The sequence below is a fragment of the Equus przewalskii genome, chromosome 5 (assembly GCF_037783145.1).
Source record: "Equus przewalskii isolate Varuska chromosome 5, EquPr2, whole genome shotgun sequence".
Taxonomy (NCBI): domain Eukaryota; kingdom Metazoa; phylum Chordata; class Mammalia; order Perissodactyla; family Equidae; genus Equus; species Equus przewalskii.
In genome coordinates this window covers 76,176,531-76,195,086 of record NC_091835.1, presented here as the reverse complement: position 1 = coordinate 76,195,086, position 18,556 = coordinate 76,176,531, and the positions used below count along the sequence as shown (strand labels likewise).

The following is an 18,556-nucleotide window of genomic DNA, read 5'->3' as shown; positions in this document are numbered from 1 at the left end:
TGATAACACTTTATGTTTCTTTATTTCCAATGGGCTTTCATATTTATTATCCATTTATGACTCATGACAAACTTGTAGGTAGGTGGGCGGGTTCAGAAATTTGGCCAAGGACGGCTGGGGAGGTAGGAGTGGAGTCCCTTCAACAAACCCAGTAAATATTTGTTGAATGAGCAAAACATCTGTTGACCATCCACTGTGTGCCAGGAACTGCTAGGCTTCAGGGCCTGAGAGAGGAGTGAACCACAGGCATACCCTCCAGGGTAATCTAATGGTGAGAAAATAGGGAGCCGACAAACGACACACAAGAAGGGGTAAGTCCCATAAGATGAACAAACAGTTAAAGCATCTCAGGGGAGGAAGGCTCAGGAAAAGCTTTTTTCAGGAAAAGAGGCTGAGAGTAATGAAGATTTTGACAGGGAGAAATAGCCCTTCCAGGCAGGGAAGCATGAAAAAGAAAGAAGTCATCAGGGGATCTTGGTGTGGATTCAGGGAGCAGAGGGCAGACCTTCCGTAATTTGGCCAGAGGTTGCAATGCATGTAGGACACCAGCAATGAAACAGAGGGTAATTTGGGTCCCACGGGAGAGACTGAGACCCAGCAGAGGCTCTGCCACTTGCTTCTGTGCGCAGCAGAAGCTAACCAGAGCTGATTTGGGAAGACCTCAAGAGTTTGCAAAGTGGTTTGAAGGGAGAGAATGGAGGCCAGCAGGCCAGAGGAGGTGATATGTGGCCCAAGGAGTAAGTAAAGAGAGCCCCAACCACAGGAACCACAGTGGGAAGGGAAAAGAGGAGAGGGCAAAACACACTAGGAAGGAAAGACTGACAGGGGTTGGAAACCTAAAGAAAATCAAAGACAGGAGAACCTAGTACTTAGTGATCAAGGCTCCAGCTCTGAAGAGGGTGGAGAAGCCACAGTCCAAAGGACCGCTCTGCTGCCAACGCCCACTTCAGGGCTAGGAAGACTGCACCCAGTTAAAGCCATGGGCCCACCAGACTCTATGTCTAGAAGCAAGAAGTGGGTGGTCTGAGGCTGCTTCTTCCCAGCCCCCCGGCAAAAGCCTGGGTTCTTCGGATGCAGAAGAGATTTTTAATGCTTATTTCTTTCCCTTAAAAAAAATTCCATTAGAATCTGGCAAAGAAAAAAAAATCCATTCTGTATAAAAAGACAACAGCAGGACTGGAAGGGATCAGTGACAGTGAGCAGCCACTGCTCTCACATCCCTTTACCTCCCCTCCCCCTAAAAATCCTGGATACCCTCCTGTCTTCCTCCTCTGAGAACAGGAGCTGCGAACTTCCTTTGCACTCTACCCCAGTGCTGTCAGGGCTCCAGGATTCCTGGCAAGCAGGCATCTCCCTGTGAATATCTGGGGGAACAGAGAGGGTAGGAGGCAAGGGAAATCCACACTTTTGATCCTGTTTATGGCTTGGAAGATATGGCAGTTCCTTCATCAGGACAAGGGGCTCAGAGGAGCAGAAGGGTGACGTCAAGCAGGTCTCGGTCCCCTGTGTCTGGCCCTATAGATGTTGACATTCACATCCTCATCCCGCTGGGCCAGCTCCAGTTGGAAATGCTGGGGCAGGAGGTGCTGAAAGAAGCTCTCTGTCCCGTGCTCCTCTCTCATCTTGGAGGCCAGATAGATGGTGCCATGGGGCCCGCACAGGTGTTGGAGGGTGCCCAGCAGCAGTGGGAAGGTGGGCTCCAGGTACACGATATCAGCCCCCAGCACCAGGTCATAGTCTCCAGGGAAGACATGCTGGTCAATCCCCCAGGACAAGGCGCGGACCTGGGCCCGGCCTCCAGCCGGCACATTGGCCTGGACGTTGGCCTGGATCTGCTCTAGGGCCAGGGGCAGGTCAGTGATGGTAACATCCCCCCCTGAGAGAGAGGAAGGAGGAGAAATGCAAGTCAGAGGGACCAACCAAGGGGTCTCAGCTCCAGAGACCTCAGGGCCTAGAGGACAATGTCTTGACAGCCCAAAGTCCACACTTTGGCTTTTGGTTGCTCTAACCTCCATGTCACCCACCACTGTTCTCCTTACTCTACATTTTACAACATCAACATTCTCTCTGAGCTAATCTTCAACCCCTCTGCCCAACACACAACAATCACATGTCAGCAGAAGCCTGGGCAGGACTAAGCTGGAGGCGGGCTGTGCCCCCATCCCCTACTGACACAAACCAGCCTTCACGGGTCTGGAAAGCTTCCCAGGAGACATGACCTCAGCTCAGCCTTAAAGGACAAGTAGGAGTTAGTCAGGTGGAGCTTTCCAAGTAGAGAACAGAGTACAAAGGCCTGGAGGTGAGAGCATGGTATATTCAGGAAAGCTGGATCTTAGAGGATGTGGAAGGATTGAAGGGAGTAGAAAAGTGTAAAGACATGAGAGTAAAGAGGAAGACGGTTATGACATGCTGAGGAGATCCAGGCTTGATCCTGGGAGCAATGGGTTTTCAGGGTAGAAGCAGATGGTGAAGATGATCAGATTAGCACTTCAGAAAGCTTCATTCATGCAATAAACACATGTACTGAGTACCTACCAAGTTCTGGGAGCATAGTGGTGAGCAAGACAAAACCTCGGCCCTCCTTGAGGTTTATTATAGAGGTAGAGACACACTAGGTACTGCAAAACGATTTAATCATAATCACGATGACCATCATAGACACAGGAAGTACTAAGAATTCATTCATTCATTCATATTTATTATGTGCCTACATGCCAGGTGCTGGGAATACAGCAGTGGGCCAGTCAGACAAGAACCTCTCTGCTCATGGAGCTGACAGTCTAGTGGCAGGAAACAGACAATGAAGCACAAAACAAAATAAACAAAATTCACAGTACATCAGATGGTACTAAGTGCTGTGGTGAGGCATTAAGCAGGCAAGGAGGATAAGAACCACTCGAGGGACGGGGCAGGCAATGTAATTTTAAACTGGGTGTTGGGCCAGCCCCGTGGCCTAGTGGTTAAGTTTGGCGTGCTCCACTTTGGCAGCCTAGATTCGTGGGTTCGGATCCCAGGAATGGACCTACACCCCTCGTCAGCCATGCTGTGACGACAGCCCACAAACAAAATAGAGGAAGATGGGCACAGAGGTTAGCTCAGTGTGAATCTTCCTCGGCAAGAAAATAAATAAATAAAACATAAACTGGGTGGTTAGGGAAAATTTCACTGAGCAGATGGTGTTTGGACAAAGACCTGAAGGAAGTGAGAGAGCAAACCACACGGATCTCTCAGGCTAAAATGTACCAAATGAAGGACTAGCAGGTGCAAAGATCCTGAGGCAGGAGTGTGCCTGGCAGGTCTGAGGAACAGCAGGAAGGCCAGTGGCTGGAGCAGAGGAAGTGAGGGGGATCAGTAGGGGCCAGATCCTCACCTTGTAAGGGCCTTGTAAGGAGACTGGAGAAATTTGGCTTTCAGTCTGAGAAGGGAAGCCATTAGAGAATTTTAAGTGGAAGAATGGCATAAACTGACTTATGCTTTAAAAGGATCACTCTGGCCGCTGTGATGAGAAAAGACTGCAGAGAGGCAAGGTCAGAAGCAAGGAGACCAGTTAGGAGGCGGCTGCAGTGACCCAGGTGACAGATGATGGTGGTTTGAACCAGGGCAGTAGCAATGTCTAAGAAGTGGTCAGATCCTGAATAATTTTAAAAGTAGAGTCAATAGGTTTTGCTGACAGATGGGATATGAACTATTAGAGAAAGAGAGAAGTTGAGGATGGCTCCAAGCTGTTTGGCCTGACCAACTAGAAGACTGCATTGCCATTCATTTAGATGAAGAAGGCTGCAGGGGGCTGGCCCAGTGGTGTAGTGGTTAAGTTCACATGCTCCGCTTCGGCAGCCCAGGGTTCACAGGTTCAGATCCCAGGCACAGACCTACACACTGCTTGTCAAGCCACGCTGTGGAGGCGTCCCACATATAAATAGAGGAAGGTTGGCACAGATGTTAGCTCAGTGACAATCTTCCTCAAGCAAAAAGAGGAAGATTGGCAACAGATGTTAGCTCAGGGCCAATCTTCCTCACCAAAAAAACCAGAAGGTTGCAGGAGGACCAGGATTGGACAGGAAGCTCATGAGTTTGTTTCTGGACACATTAAGTGTGAGCTGTCCATCAGACAACCACATGAAGATATGGAGTAGGCAGGAGGCCAGACAGACAAGTGAGGAGGTAGAAATGGGAGAGTTCCAGGTTTCCCAGCATAGAAAGGGTATTCAAAGCTGAGAAGTGATGAGATTGCTTAGGAGTGAGTACAGACAGAAAAGAGGAGAGGTGAAAAGCCTGCCCCTGAGCCCTGGGGCCCTCAAATGTTCAGCTGTGAAGATGAAAAGGAACCAACAAAGGAACACGGAACAGAGTGCCAGTGAGCTGGGCAGAAACCAGAAGGGTGGTGCCCTGGAAACCAATGGAAGTGTGTCCAGGAGGAGGGAGTGTCACAGGCTGCAGAGTCAAGTAAGGTGGGCTCATGACTGACGCCTGAACTCAACAACATGGAGCTGTAGATGAAGCCCACAACCTTGACTAGAGCAATGGAGTGGAGGGGCCATGGCGGGTGGGGGGAGTCCGGAATGGGCTGAGGAAAGAATAGCAAAGAGGACCTACAGACAGTGAGTATTAACTCTTGAGGAGTTTTCTCGTAAAGCAGAGCAGAGAAATGGGGTGGTAACCAGGGGAATATGTAGATCAAGAGTTTCTTCTGAGATAGGAGAAATTACGGCATATTTATATTTACACATATTTATTATATATACACTATATATATATATATATATATATATATATATATATATATATATATGGAATAATCCAGAGAGAAGAAAAAAGTAATAATGCAAGAGAGATTTGGTGTGGGGGTGTTGCTCGAACAATGTCTCTGAGTAGGTGAGAAGGGTGGAGGTCTCATGACAAATGGAGGGCGTGACCTTAGCTAGGTCATGGCATGTCCATGGTAACAGGAGAGAAGGCATAGTTAGGTGAGTAGACATTGTGACGGGAACATGTGGATGTTTTCTATGAGAAAACAGACACAGTCACAAGAGACAGGAAACAAAGTCTTCGGCTGAGGGTGAAGATAGGGGAGGCAGCATTTGGAGGTTTGAAGGGCAAGAAGGTAAGACACAGATGTTTAGGAGAGTGAAGAATGAGTGGAGGAGGGGATGGAAATAGGCTAGCTGGGCAGCACATAAGGACACACCTGAGGTAGTGACACAAAGTTAAAATGAAATCAGTTAGCACAGTTGTGTATATACCAGGAGGGCCTAAGCTAGCCTGGGGGTAGGAGTGTCAAGGAGGCCTTCCCGGGGAAGTGATGTTGGGGCTAAGCACTCAAGGATGCATATGCACCAACCAGAGGGCACAAGGATTTCAGACATGAGAGTACAGCCTGTGTGAAGGCTCCAAGGAAAGGAACATCAAGATAGGTTTAAGGAACAGACAGAAGGGCAATAGGTAGCACAAAGAGTGCAGGGGGAGGAGGGGGGGCACAGAGGGAGGCAGGACTTGGAGGCCATGCCAAAGGGGTTGGTTCTATCCTGAAAGTAACAAGAAGCCACTGAAAGATGGGCATGGGAGGATTACAGCGGCACTTTGAGAGGATCCCTCTGCCGGCTGGGTGGAGGAGGCAGAGGCCCAGGCAGGCAGGGAGTCAAAGAGGAAGACCAGTTTGACCAAATGTAGTAGTCCAGGCAAGTGACAGTGGTGCATGGACTGGGAAGTCGTCAGTGTCGATGGAAAAACGGGAGAAGATTCAAAAGATTTTTAGGAGATAAAATCAATAGGACTGGAATCACAGACATAGGGGTGAGAAAAAGGGACAGGTCAAAGGTGATATCGAGGTTTCCCACCAAAGGGATGGTGGTTTGATTCACTGAGATGGGGAAACCTGAGGGAAAAAAGGTTTGGTGGGGGATCAAAAGATCTAGTTTGGGCACGCCAAACTTACCCATGGGAAAGCTTGAAGATGCTTGTGAAAATCCAGGGAGGAGATGGCACTGGCCTCAACTAAGATGGCGGGAAGAGGAAGAGACAATTGGGTATGCATTAAGGGCCTATGACCCACAGGACTGGCTGATTGTGAGGGGAGAGGGCAAGGGACAAGATGACACCCAGATTTCTGGCTTGGCAGCTGAATACGAGGCGAAGGAGGAGGAGCCAATCTGGAAGCCAGTGAAAGCAGGTGTTCCCGGCCATATTACACCCCTTTTCTCTCATTTTAACATAACTGCCCGCCTCTCATCCATCCTTCATGGGAAAATGCTGTTGACACTCCCTCCTCCTTTCGGAGCCTGCTGTGTCCCCCCTGTTCACCTCCTTCTCGCCTAGCGGAGCCTCTCCTTGACGGGTTCCCGGGAAGCAAGGGAGACATGGCTAGAGCACATGCACCGGCTCTGCGCGGATCTCGCGACAGTTCTCATGCGGGACCCGCCTCCTTCTCTTCCCCACTAGACCGTAAGCTCCCCGGGGAGAGGACATCTGTCTCAATCATGGTCGTAGCCCAGGACCTGGCATGATTCTTGGCACACTGGGGACTCCAAATACGTGTAGGTTGAATGAACATAAGACTTCCCTGAGTGTGACCTGGTTGTGTCCCTATGAAGGAGGACCTGTTCATTTCTAAGGAGATGACATCATAAGTGTTTTTAAATGAGTGTTTTCGGTGTGAGGTTTTGCCTGCCCAATAAATTAAGAAATGTTTCTTTTGTAGTTTCTGGTTCTCGACAAAAATGCTGCAAAATTTTCCTTACCTTTCCTTCCCCAAGTCTGCGGGGCCTAATTCCTACCCTACTTCCCACAAAACACACCCAACCCTCAGAAACTCATACAGTTGTTTTCCCCACGCAACCAAAATCTTAAAAATCTAAAATATATTCGTAATACAGTTATAAAGCGCTGAAGAGGTTTCATACCCGCAGGCTGCTCCCCCTACAGGGTGCCCCTATGCATGCACTTTGACAGAAGACCACGTCCAAAGCAAAGGAGATTTTAAATGACAGCGCTGTCCATGAAATCACAAAGAGCAAAAAAGTAGAAAACAAATTCCTACTAAGGCCTGCCCAATTTTTATTTCTTGCCCCCAAATCTACCACTTTGGGCGGTCTGACAGCCAATCAGCGCTGTCTGGCACACAGAAGCAGGCACACACGCACACAAAGAATGTTTAAAAAGAAGGGATTGGGCTGGTGCCTAACCATTCCTCTCTCCCAAGAATCCAGAAAGTGACAATTTCTCCACGTCTTCATGCCCCTCCCGCCGCAAAGCTCACGCACCCTGCAGCGCCGCCAAGATCCCCACGATGCCCGTCCCCGCGCCCAGTTCGATCACTTTCTTGCCTCGGAAATCCACATTTTGACTTTCGAAATAGTTGCACAAGCTCAGAGCCTATGGGAGAAAAAAGAGAAAAAAAGACTGTCGCGGGGATGGCTCCATATGGGAGAGGGAGAGTCCGGGGTCTGGACGTCCCGCGGCCCCTGGGCCAGAGCCACCCACTCCTCACCGCGTCCCACACGCGCGCTGCCACCCCCAGGCGGGACCCGAAGTTCTGCGTGATGCTCAGGACGTGTCCACAGAAACAGAACCGGCTCTTCTCCGAGTAAGAGTCGGCGAAGAGCCCGACCTCCCGCGGGAACACGGATTCGGGCTCTGATTCAGGATCTGGGCGGGGGTCCGCCATCTGGACACCGTGGCCAGCGCTGGGATCGGGATCTGTAGCCGGGTGGGGGTTGGGGGCCGCGGCCGTCTCAGCTTTCCAGTGGCACCGAGCCCCGCCTCCCCGAGTTTGCCCTCCTTCCTCCAGTTTGACTTCCTGGAGGTGGAATGAGGAGCTCCCCCTCCCGCTCCGGTGCCCAGCACACACCCGACGGGACTCACCCCAGACCACGCGGGTCAGACCCGGCAGACCGGTCCGAGATCGGGCAGAGGGGAGAGGAGCGAGGATTACTTGTAGAATTAGGAAGCGGGGTCCCAGACCCCTCTCACCTGCAAGGTGCACAGGTGCCTGCAGCCAGGAAGGTAACCCAGACAAGGCAGAAGCAAGCTAACGAAAGAGGCTGGGCGCCGCGTCTGGCCTTGCCGGCCCGGTTAAAGACGAGCTGGGTGGAGGCGTCCCCCTGCGCTGGCCCCCTCGGTTCCTCCCCGTCCTCCCAGCCCAGCCCGGCCCAATTCACTCTTGGCTCTTTAAGGGGTGGGGTCTGCTCGCAACGTGTCTGACTGCGTCATTGTCTTGCGCCCGGGCCTAGGTCTCCACGTGGGCTCGGTGGAGAATCCCTGCGCTGGGGATCATGGCGGGAGTCGAGGCCCCGCAGCCCCAGAAGCGCTACTATCGGCAACGTGCTCACTCCAACCCCATGGCGGATCATACGTTGCGCTAGTAAGTGAGCGGGGCAGGGGAGGGGAGCCTTGGAAGGGGTAGAAGGGCGGAATTAGAACAGCCCGGAGCGGCCCGGGAGAGCGATTGCGCTGGTCCGGTTGGGAGGGTTTGAGATAGACCCGGGAGGATCAGCAGGGTGACGTCAGCTTAGGGGTGGATCGAGGAGTTTTGGTGGAGGGCGGAGTTGGCGGGTTGGGCGTGGGTGTGGCTGTCCCGCTGAAGTCTGGGTGGCGGCGCAAGTCTGGGAAAAGAAATTGTTACTAAGACTAGAGGGATGGAGGCAGAATGTCGTTTCCATCTTTTGGTTTCGTTTGTTGGATTTAACAAAAAGAGAAACGTATGCACAATCCCGTCCACACCTTATTCCATCCCCTTCCCACAGAGAACATAGACAAAGTAAGGTCCCCGTGCCTTAGGCAGCCAGTCTCTGAGGAAAGGGGAACTTGTGCCCCAGAAAGGAAAGCTGCCTGGCCAGAGTCACATTAACTCCTAGAAACGGAGATGGGCAGGTCAGCAATCATGGGCCTCACGATGGGCCTATGATTCACACTGGGGGTTAACGGTGGTTTCCATTGTGTCTCCGAGAGGCCACAGGGCCCACTGTTAACCGAATTTTCGAGAAACCCTCCTCCCAACTACCGCCCACCCATACTCATCCACCCCCACACACGCAGTACCACTTTTGCAATGGTATGACCAACCTTCTCATGTCTTCTCTCCCTAGCCCTGTGAAGCCAGAGGAGATGGACTGGTCTGAGCTATACCCAGAGTTCTTCACCCCACCGACTCAGAATCAGAGCCACGATGACCCAAAGGATGAGAACGAAAAGAGAGTTCAGGCTCAAGTGGAGTTTGCAGACATAGGCTGTGGCTATGGTGGCCTGTTAGGTAACACTCCCGCTCTCTCTCTGGGGCAAGGAGAGGTAACACCTAGTTTCTGCGATCTCAGCAGGTTTAGTGGGGACCATAGTTGGCCTTTCCCCTTTGGACCAGACACTGGTGCTATGACATCGGTGTGAAGAGTCCCCACCCTCCGTCTACTCTCCGTCTGTGGCCTTTGCCCTAGAGTAGGGAGGGGCTGCCTCAAATGCCTCTTGGAACTTGGGTTGTCCTGTCAGGCCCCACCCCTGGCCCCAGTCCCGACATGAGCCATTTCACCTGCGAGGTGCTGGGTCAGTGAGCTGGTCAGCACAAGCAACAGAGATTAGTCACTGTGGCTAGTGATCCTGAACTGTCTTTCTCAGGATTCCACCACACCCCTCCCCCCTTCCTCTCCATAACTCATTGCTCCACTCTCTGTTTGGGAGTCCCTCTTGTATTGTCTGTACTGTCCTGGCCTAGCATGCCGGCCCACTTCTCTATTTCTACATCTTCCCATGGAGGTAACAGCATGACAGAGAGGAAGAGCATGGTACTTGGTGGCAGAAAACCTTGGTTCAAGTTGGAGTTCTGCCTCTTCTTAGTTCTATGACCTTGGGTATTTCTGACCCTCGGTTTCCTCATCTTCACAATTTACACTGCGTGTTATGAGGATTAAATGAGACAATGTGTGAAAACTTTAAAGCACTTGCAAATACACATGTATTCTCAGGCCCTCCCACTTCCAGTCTTGGTAACAGTTTTCGGATCTCCCCAAGCCCTCTTCTCCAGGACGGAACCATCCATCGGGGTCTCTCTGCCCCACACTTGCCATTCCTGATTGTGGTAGTTGCAGGCTGGGGCTTCCTTTCCTGTGTTGACCCCTTTGCGCTTCCTGCAAATATGAAGTTCGTGATTCCATTCCTATTTCTGTGTCCAGTGGAACTGTCACCGCTGTTCCCAGACACGCTGATTCTGGGTCTGGAGATCCGAGTGAAAGTCTCAGACTACGTACAAGACCGGATTCGGGCCCTACGAGCAGCTCCTGGAGGTGGCTTCCAGAACATCGCCTGTCTCCGTAGCAATGCCATGAAACACCTTCCTAACTTCTTCCACAAGGGCCAGGTTGGGAGGGGCCCTAGTGGGTCAAACTGGTAGGCAGGTGGGGCGTGGAGGCCAGGCTCTCACAACCCTGTCGGTGCATGTCTGTCTCACAGCTCACAAAGATGTTCTTCCTCTTCCCTGACCCACATTTCAAGCGGACGAAGCACAAGTGGCGAATCATCAGTCCGACACTGCTTGCAGAATATGCCTACGTGCTGCGAGTTGGGGTGAGTCGGGAGTGGGAGGGACAATGGGGTGAGTGGCCTATTCAGGGACCTTCCACTAAGAATTTAGTAGGGGTGCATTTAGGGCTCACACCATCACTCCCATCATCTCGTGGCTCAGTTCCGTGCAGCCCCCTGTCTCGTGTGATTTTTCCCTGTGCAGGGGCTGGTGTACACCATAACAGATGTGCTGGAGCTGCACAACTGGATGTGTACCCATTTTGAAGGACATCCCCTGTTTGAGCGTGTGCCTCTGGAGGAGCTGGTAAGTTGGGGGTCTGAGGGAAATAGGGAAGATTCAGGCCCTTTCCAGAGTGGTTCTGTATTCTTTGAATCCAGTTCGGTGCCAGGTGGATGGGATGGGAGTCTCGGGGCCAGGGGCAGTCTGAAAGGTGGGCAAGGACTTATTGGACCATTCCTTTTCCCAGAGTGAAGACCCCATTGTGGGACATCTGGGCACCTCAACCGAAGAAGGAAAGAAAGTGCTACGCAATGGAGGAAAGAATTTCCCAGCCATCTTCCGAAGAATACAGGATCTCACCCTCCAAGCAGTGACCCCCAGTCTCACCCGTCCTGGTCCCCAACTGCATACCATGCCTTAGCTGGACCGCATCTTCCAGGGACTAGAAAGAAGATCAGGCCCTCTGGACTTTCCCAGCTGAGATGGCTGGAGCTGAGAGGCAGCATCTCTCCAAGAAGTTGGGGAGCTGCCCAGGGCAGAATTCTGGTGTTCACAACTACCCCTGACTCCTCTCACCTTCTTGCCCCCGCTGCCAGCAGAAAGCAAAAGAAGCTGGTTGGGAAGGTCAAAAGGCCTTGGACCAGAAGGGATGTTTGGAAGGGTACAGGGTCTTGCTCTTCCCTAGCACTCCCTTCTCCTGGGATCTGTCCTCAGCTGGAGTGAGGAATGCAATTCTCCACGATCTCTCTAAACTGCCTGCTAGGCTCAAATCACCTGTCCACGTGTGTTTCCTTTGCAGTCCTGGGGACAGCATGTATACGTACGTGTGCACATGCTCGTGCTGTTTTCTCAGGAAAGGCTAGGGTGTGTATCATGTGCCTTCTCCCATCCTCCCATCCTCTCCCTGCTGAGACTTGACCTGGGGAATCTGCTCCTTTTTTTTTTGTTGCTGTCTCTGGAGAGTCCCTGGGAGGGTGTGGGGGCGGAGACCCTCTCCTTTTTCATGTTGACCTTCGGTTCCAGAACTTCAGAGCTGACTGACTGGCACAGAGCCTGATGGGGGTGGGGTGGGGAGTGGGGGAGTGAGGAGCAGAGAGCTAAACTGTGGAGGATTCTGAAGCTAAAAGTAGAAAGGGGCTGCTAACTAGAAAGCCCACCAAAGGGGACTGGGTCAGCTGGAGATTCAGAACACTCACTCAGCCCTTGCTCTGTCCAGGAGCCCAGAGAAATCTTTGAGCTTTTCCAGTTTGCAAAAGGTTCTTTCTCTGCTCCTCAAGCCCAGAATTCCCTGGCTGGAAGGACAGGGCTTGTTGACCTGAAAGACCCCCACTCCACCCCCCCACGGAACAAAGAAGAAGGCTTCTGGAGCCTTTTTAACCAAGTAACCCACCACCGTCTGCCAGGTCCAGGGGGAGGGGAGATGTGGCGGTGAAGGAACATCATGCTCACATACAGAGAAGGTGCAGCCAAGAATCTGGGGACAGCTACATTTGCGCCTCTTCCCGTAGGAGCTGAGATGGGGAATTCCTGAGGATGGGCCCAGGGGGCCTGGATCCCTGGGGAAGTGGTGAGAATACCAGGGACTGGCTGCATCTTGGTCACCTAGGCCTCACTAAATAGCCTTTCCCAGGATGAGGCTGTTAGGCTGCCGGACTAGGGCACCAGCCCAGGAGGAGGGACTGCTTCAAGCCTCCCCTCCCAAGAGGGTCATTGCATCATGAGACCCAAGGGAGCCACGAGGCAGCCCCAGCCCCGCCTACTGTTCCTGGGTGCTAATCCCCTGCACGGACCACTCAGGAGAGGGGATTGGCTGAGGAGCTTGGAGAGGGGGCGTCGCCACTATCTCGCCCAAGGGTTAAATAGGGGCTCGGGCAAGCAGGCAAGATGCTCGGGAGAAGCGCTCTCTTTCGCGGGTTCTCTGAACCAGACCATGACCCAGACCCTCAAGCTCGCCTCCAGAGTGTTCCATCGCCTCCGCTGTGCTCCCGAGCTGGGCACCTCACTGGGTTCCAGAGGCTCCGACTCAGCGCCCCGGAGCTTGGCGGACATCCCAGGCCCCTCCACACCCGGCTTCCTTGCCGAACTTTTCTGCAAGGGGGGGCTGTCGCGGCTACACGAGCTGCAGGTAGAGGGGGACACTGTTCCCGGGACTGCTTGCTGGGGAAACTGGCTTTGAAAACGCCAGAAAGGACAGGCTAGTAGAGAACGTAGGAGGGAGGGCCAATGAGAACGGATGCCCATGAATTATGGAAACAATAAGTTGGGACCGGGGTCGGTGGCTCTACTGGCGCGGAGTCCATCCCGACACCCAGCAGAGGAGTGCGCTCAAAAGGCGCCTTCTCGCTGTGCAGAAGTCTGGAGGCCGGGTAGGTCCAGGACAAGTGCGAGGGAGGTGGAAACGCACAGTACCTTCCTCGCGCGTTCGGCTTAAAGCTACACGCGCTCCTGTTCCTTTGGTGGGTGTTGGCCCTGAGATGCACAGACCACGTGAGGAACCTTTAGGGATTTCTCCACCTCGGCTCGGCTCAGGTGACCAAAAAGAGGTCCTGAATGTCTGCTTTGCGCAAAGTTCCTCCGTTTTGCCCATCACATTCAAACTTTCTAGGGATGGGGAGTAAGGGAAAGAGAAGGAGGAGGGATTTGCAGCAGCAGGTCATACACTAGCTTGGGAGCGCGCGAAGGAGCAGAAGCTCCTCCTTCCAAAACCCAGCTAAAGCCCTTGGTGTTGGCACGGGCCAAGCTAGGGGTCCCTGGTCCGGGTCTCCAGGTGACCGCTGCGCCCGTTCTTCCAGGTGCAGGGAGCCGCGCGCTTCGGACCGGTGTGGTTGGCCAGCTTCGGGACGGTGCGCACGGTGTACCTGGCGGCCCCTACGCTCATCGAGCAGCTCCTACGACAGGAGGGTCCCCGGCCCGAGCGCTGCAGCTTCTCCTCCTGGGCTGAGCACCGTCGCTGCAGCCAGCGGGCTTGTGGACTACTCACCGCGTGAGTCCTCTCTGGTTCCAAAGCCCAGGGGTCCGGCTGGTCCGGGGAGTCTGTCTGGGGGTGTGGAGGGAGGTTGGCCATTTCCCCAACCTTCTGGCAAATCGAGGTTCCCATTCTAGTCTGTTTCGCTCAAGTTCAGGTAGAGCCCCACCCTCGCCCCCCGCCCATCTCCTTCCCTTTTGAGGCCAGAATTCTGGGAACCGGTGGAAGCGGCTTAAGGTACCAGGATCTAGATTCTGTGATTCAGGTTACCCAGGAACCCAGGCCCCTCCGGGGCAGGAAATGAGTAAGGAGGAAGGGGAATGGAAAGCGGGCGCGGACAGGAGCATGTTTCTGTACCCCAGGGAAGCAAACTCAATCCCTCTCCTGGCCACCCCAGCCAAACACAACCCTTCTCCAAGGCTGGCAGCCGAGTCCGGCCGCCGCCACGCACGCCCATCCGCCCTGATGCGCCCCGTCTCCGCACCCCCGCAGGGAAGGCGAAGAATGGCAGAGGCTCCGCAGCCTGCTGGCCCCGCTCCTCCTCCGGCCTCAAGCGGCCGCCCGCTACGCCGGGACCCTGGACGACGTGGTCCGTGACCTCGTGAGACGACTGCGGCGCCAGCGGGGACGGGGCGCTGGGCCGCCTGCTCTGGTTCGGGACGTGGCAGGGGAGTTTTACAAGTTTGGACTAGAAGGTGAGTCCCCACACGGTTAGGGGCGGGCGTAGGAGGCACCCGGCCGGGGTCTCCCGGTGCCCTGACAGCGCCCCCTCCCGGCCAGGCATAGCCGCTGTGCTGCTGGGTTCGCGCCTGGGCTGCCTGGAGGCCGAAGTGCCCCCAGACACTGAGGCCTTCATCCGCGCGGTGGGTTCCGTGTTTGTGTCCACGCTGCTGACCATGGCGATGCCCAACTGGCTGCATCGCCTCGTGCCCGGACCCTGGGGACGCCTCTGCCGAGACTGGGACCAGATGTTCGCATTTGGTAAGGCACAGAAACGAAATGGAGATGGAGAACGTAAAGCTGTTCGGGAGTAGTGAGGCATCCCTCTACCTTCTCCGGGTGCAGCCCAGCAGCACGTGGAGCGGCGCGAGGCCGAGGTCGCCGGGAGGAGCCCGGGAAAGCCTGAGGAGGACATGGGATCTGGGGCGCACCTTACCTACTTCCTGTTCCGGGAAGAGTTGTCAGCCTCGTCCATCCTGGGGAATGTGACGGAGCTGCTACTGGCTGGAGTGGACACGGTGAGGTTCTCCCTTTAAGTTGCGAGCCCCGCTTCTAGACCTTAGCCTCCCCGGTCTTAAGGGCCATTTTGCTGCTGCAGGGGATCCACTATGGCCCTCTCCACTAGCTTGGCTTAGCGCCTGCTGGGCTCCAGACTGCCTCATATTCTGCCCCCTATACCGGGTCCTCACTCTCAACACCTCCGATGTTCTCACCTGTCCCCTCAGGTGTCCAACACGCTCTCTTGGGCTCTGTATGAACTCTCTCGGCACCCCGAAGTCCAGACGGCCCTGCACTCCGAGATCACAGCTGCCCTGGGCCCTGGCTCCAATGGCCACCATTCAGCCACTGCTCTGTCCCGGCTGCCCCTGCTTAAGGCCGTGGTCAAGGAAGTGCTGAGGTGAGGCGGCAGGAGAGGAGGAGCTGGGGAAAATGCCAGGGAAGGACTGGGGAAGCCTATAGTGGAAGGGAGCAGGGAGAGGGAGCAGAAGAAAATGCCATTCTCCTCCTGGCCAAGAATGGGTTGGAGGAGGGGATGAGAGAGAGGCTACAGGCCCCAGCCTCACCTTGCTGTTTCCCTCTTGTGCCCTGCAACCCAGACTGTACCCCGTGGTACCTGGAAATTCCCGTGTCCCAGACAGAGACATTCATGTGGGTGACTATATTATCCCAAAAAATGTGAGTAGAGCCTATGGGCCCCTTTTTCTAAGCCATCCCTTACTATCTTGGGCCTGGTCCTGTTCTCAAACACTCCCCATAAGCCCTTCAAACCCTCCCTTTGGCGTGAATGCCTCTCTCAAGGATGCAATGGGGCAGTGGGGGACTCATTCCAAAAGTAGCCCCAGAAAACTTACCCATCACCAACCAGAGCCTGCCTTTGCCCCAGTCCATATATCCTCTTCTCTGTGTCCCTCCCTGCATCTGTGGACCCAAACTGACAAGTTTGTGTTCCTCCTCCATCAGACGCTGGTCACACTGTGTCATTATGCCACATCAAGGGACCCTGCTCAGTTTCCAGAGCCAAATTCTTTTCGTCCAGCTCGCTGGTTGGGGGAGGGTCCAGCGCCCCATGCGTTTGCATCTCTCCCTTTTGGCTTTGGCAAGCGCAGCTGTATGGGGAGACGCCTGGCAGAGCTTGAGCTGCAAATGGCTTTGGCCCAGGTAAGTGATCTAGACATACCTTCCCCAGATGGGAGAGACCCTAACCCTGTAAAGCCATGAGGTCTTGGGACAGCATGGGAAGGTGTGTGACTTGGAAGACTTGGTAGACCTAATCCTCTGGAATATGGCAATCCCATTACAGGCCTGGAGGGTGAGCAAGGGTATTTGGACTATCTTTTTCCCCACCATAATCTCTCCCCCTCATTAGCCAGAAGTCCTCTACCGGCCACAGGTGGATTCCAACCTTGGCTCTCCTAGCACTCAGAATGCCCTTTACCAATCAAGCCTACCATTGCAGACCCCTCCCATAGTGAGAACCTTCTTTCTCCCTTTCCAGATCTTGATCCACTTTGAGGTGCAGCCTGAGCCAGGTGCTACTCCAATCAGACCCATGACCCGGACTGTCCTGGTACCCGAGAGGAGCATCAACCTACAGTTTGTGGACAGATAGTCCCATGGAAGGAGGCTGTCATCATCACCCTTCCTCTCATCATAGGTGTTTATTAGGCACAAGACCAAGAGATGCGTATTCCCCCTGAGGCCTGTCTATCTGACCAAACTGGTTCAAATGACCATAGCAAGGTACTTGAGGCAGCCCTGACCAAGGGGCGAAGTATGCACTTGTCCTGACACACCAGGCCCCCAGAAAACCATGGGCCCTCTGCCCGCTCAGCTCTTTTCGTTTCATATCATATGCATCCTTCAAGGGCCAACTCAGATTTTGCCTAATAATGCTGGGTGGCCTGAGGAAGAATTCAGCCACTGCCCTTTTGGGGGTTCCACAGTATTCCCTGATGCTGCTGGCTAAGCATTTGTCACGGCATGAGCTAAGTAATTGAGCATCTGGTCTGTACCTGGTTGGTCGTCTCTCCTTGCATGTGAGCTCTTTGAGAGCTCTTTTATTCGGCCTTTATATCCCCCACCAGAGCCTATCCCTGACTAACTGACACCATACAGATTCTCAGATTGAATCTGGACCAGGTGGCAGAAGGGATGAGCAGCTTACCAGGCTCTGTCTGTCCCTCTCCTTCCTCCTCTTGCCACTAGGAAGGTGAGTCTGCCTTTGCCTGGTTTAAGATTTTTTTAAACTCTCTTTGGCTCTCTGGTCACTATTGGGGTGGCTTGCCCCACCACTTAGTTCCCAGGCAGAGACATATTTGGGCCTGTTCCTGTCCAAACCTTCCTTTTATATATTGAAAATTTTTAATGTTCATAGTTTTGAAGTAAAAGAATCAAATGTTCCATCCTTGACTTATGACTTACTTATCTCCCCCTCCCCCTTCCTACAAGTCCTAGAGGCAAGACCCTCACTCAAAACCCACACCTTGGTTTCTCAAGTCCTGGGAGTGACACCCGTAACAATGGGAGGTCTAGACACCTGAGAGAGCAGTTTGCATCACAAACCCAGACATGTTTCTGTCTGTAGTGGGAACAGCCAAGTCTGGCTCCCTGGAAGAGATTAAGGGGGTGGTGGTGAAAAGTAACTGCAAGAGCGAGGCTGTAAAAATGGGTCGGGAGCTAGGGATTTGCAGAGATGGCCAGAAGTGGCTGACTCCTTGGTAGAAGTGCTTTGGGAACCTGGACTGCCAGGACGGCAGGGCATCCTAGAATGCCCACTCTGCCATCTCTGAAAAAGTTGCTCGAAGGTAATTTCCTTCAGAGAAAGACCGGGATATAGGCAGAGAAGTGAAGTTTGACAGACAGGCTGCAAGCCAAGTGTGGGGGTGGCCAGAGCCCTGGGGCACCAATGCAGGAGGAGGGTGGGCAGAGGGAGCCCCAGTTTCCCTGAGTCAGCACTCTCTGGCCCCCCAGAGGCTGGCCTCAGTTCTCCCCTTGTGATGTATACAGATTAACTCATCTTCCATACAAATAAATCTCTCAGCACACTCCCCGCAGCTCTCTCTGTAGCCTAGATTACCCTCCCATGTCCAGACTTGCCCCCCTGCCTCAGGAACTGCACCCCTCCATCCCAATGAGCTGGATGTAGATGGAGATTTCACTTCACACTTCCTCCTCCACCCCACCACCTCAGCCCTCTGCCCTAGACGTGGCTCCCCAAGCACAGAAACTCCGTTAGCCACCAGCCTTCTGGGGGGATCTATTTATGACAGATCTAGAGGGGCAGGGTATACCTGAGGCCCTGTGCAGAGACCAAGATTTGTGTGGTCTCTCACTCCTTCTCTGCTGTATTCTCAGTCTCCACCCCCACTTCCTTGTCACCAGGCTCAGCTTGAACCTGTGACCTGACTTTTTGTAGATCTGAGCTTCGAGGAAGAATAAAACCCAGCTTCCTTTCAGACCCTTTCCCCTGGAATCAGTGATGAGGGTTCTGCACACCCACACTCCTCAATGGGCAAGTAGGACTGAGGAGGGCAGCAGTTCCAAAGACCCCTTTCCTGGGCAAGAATCTCTTTAAGTTGGTAAAAGGGAAGGAGAAGGGACCATACTGATTGCTGGTCCCAAGCCCCATACCAAGACCTCCACTGGTG

The 18,556-nt window shown here is 53.7% G+C and overlaps 3 protein-coding genes across 6 annotated transcripts; 2 read left to right on the top strand and 1 right to left on the bottom strand.

Annotated features, from left to right (window-relative positions):
• Positions 1 to 3: 3 nt before the first annotated feature.
• Positions 4 to 8,104, bottom strand: EEF1AKMT3 (EEF1A lysine methyltransferase 3). 3 transcript variants are annotated; one of them, XM_008524269.2, is made up of 3 exons: positions 7,484 to 7,794; positions 7,257 to 7,368; positions 4 to 1,876 (listed from the first exon to the last, which is right to left on the bottom strand). In XM_008524269.2, the coding sequence occupies exons 1-3, from the start codon at positions 7,658 to 7,660 to the stop codon at positions 1,485 to 1,487; spliced, it is 681 nt and encodes a 226-aa protein (XP_008522491.1). In that variant the 5' UTR covers positions 7,661 to 7,794; the 3' UTR covers positions 4 to 1,484. The 3 variants fall into 3 exon arrangements, 1 of the variants encoding a protein (XP_008522491.1); XR_011540511.1 differs by lacking the exon at positions 7,484 to 7,794 and adding an exon at positions 7,966 to 8,104 and having other exon boundaries at positions 1,857 to 1,876; XR_011540510.1 differs by lacking the exons at positions 4 to 1,876; positions 7,484 to 7,794 and adding an exon at positions 7,966 to 8,104 and having other exon boundaries at positions 7,231 to 7,368.
• Positions 7,771 to 11,493, top strand: METTL1 (methyltransferase 1, tRNA methylguanosine). 2 transcript variants are annotated; one of them, XM_070621912.1, is made up of 7 exons: positions 7,771 to 7,998; positions 8,226 to 8,356; positions 9,081 to 9,244; positions 10,155 to 10,339; positions 10,474 to 10,545; positions 10,706 to 10,807; positions 10,971 to 11,493. In XM_070621912.1, the coding sequence occupies exons 1-7, from the start codon at positions 7,804 to 7,806 to the stop codon at positions 11,142 to 11,144; spliced, it is 1,023 nt and encodes a 340-aa protein (XP_070478013.1). In that variant the 5' UTR covers positions 7,771 to 7,803; the 3' UTR covers positions 11,145 to 11,493. The 2 variants fall into 2 exon arrangements, with proteins under 2 accessions (XP_070478013.1, XP_008522490.2); XM_008524268.2 differs by having other exon boundaries at positions 10,432 to 10,545.
• Positions 11,494 to 12,252: 759 nt separating this feature from the next.
• On the top strand, positions 12,253 to 17,311 carry CYP27B1 (cytochrome P450 family 27 subfamily B member 1). Its single transcript, XM_008524270.2, has 9 exons — positions 12,253 to 12,848; positions 13,516 to 13,706; positions 14,181 to 14,383; positions 14,469 to 14,669; positions 14,754 to 14,926; positions 15,134 to 15,306; positions 15,506 to 15,584; positions 15,870 to 16,067; positions 16,405 to 17,311. The coding sequence occupies exons 1-9, from the start codon at positions 12,441 to 12,443 to the stop codon at positions 16,516 to 16,518; spliced, it is 1,740 nt and encodes a 579-aa protein (XP_008522492.1). The 5' UTR covers positions 12,253 to 12,440; the 3' UTR covers positions 16,519 to 17,311.
• The last annotated feature ends 1,245 nt before the right edge of the window (positions 17,312 to 18,556 follow it).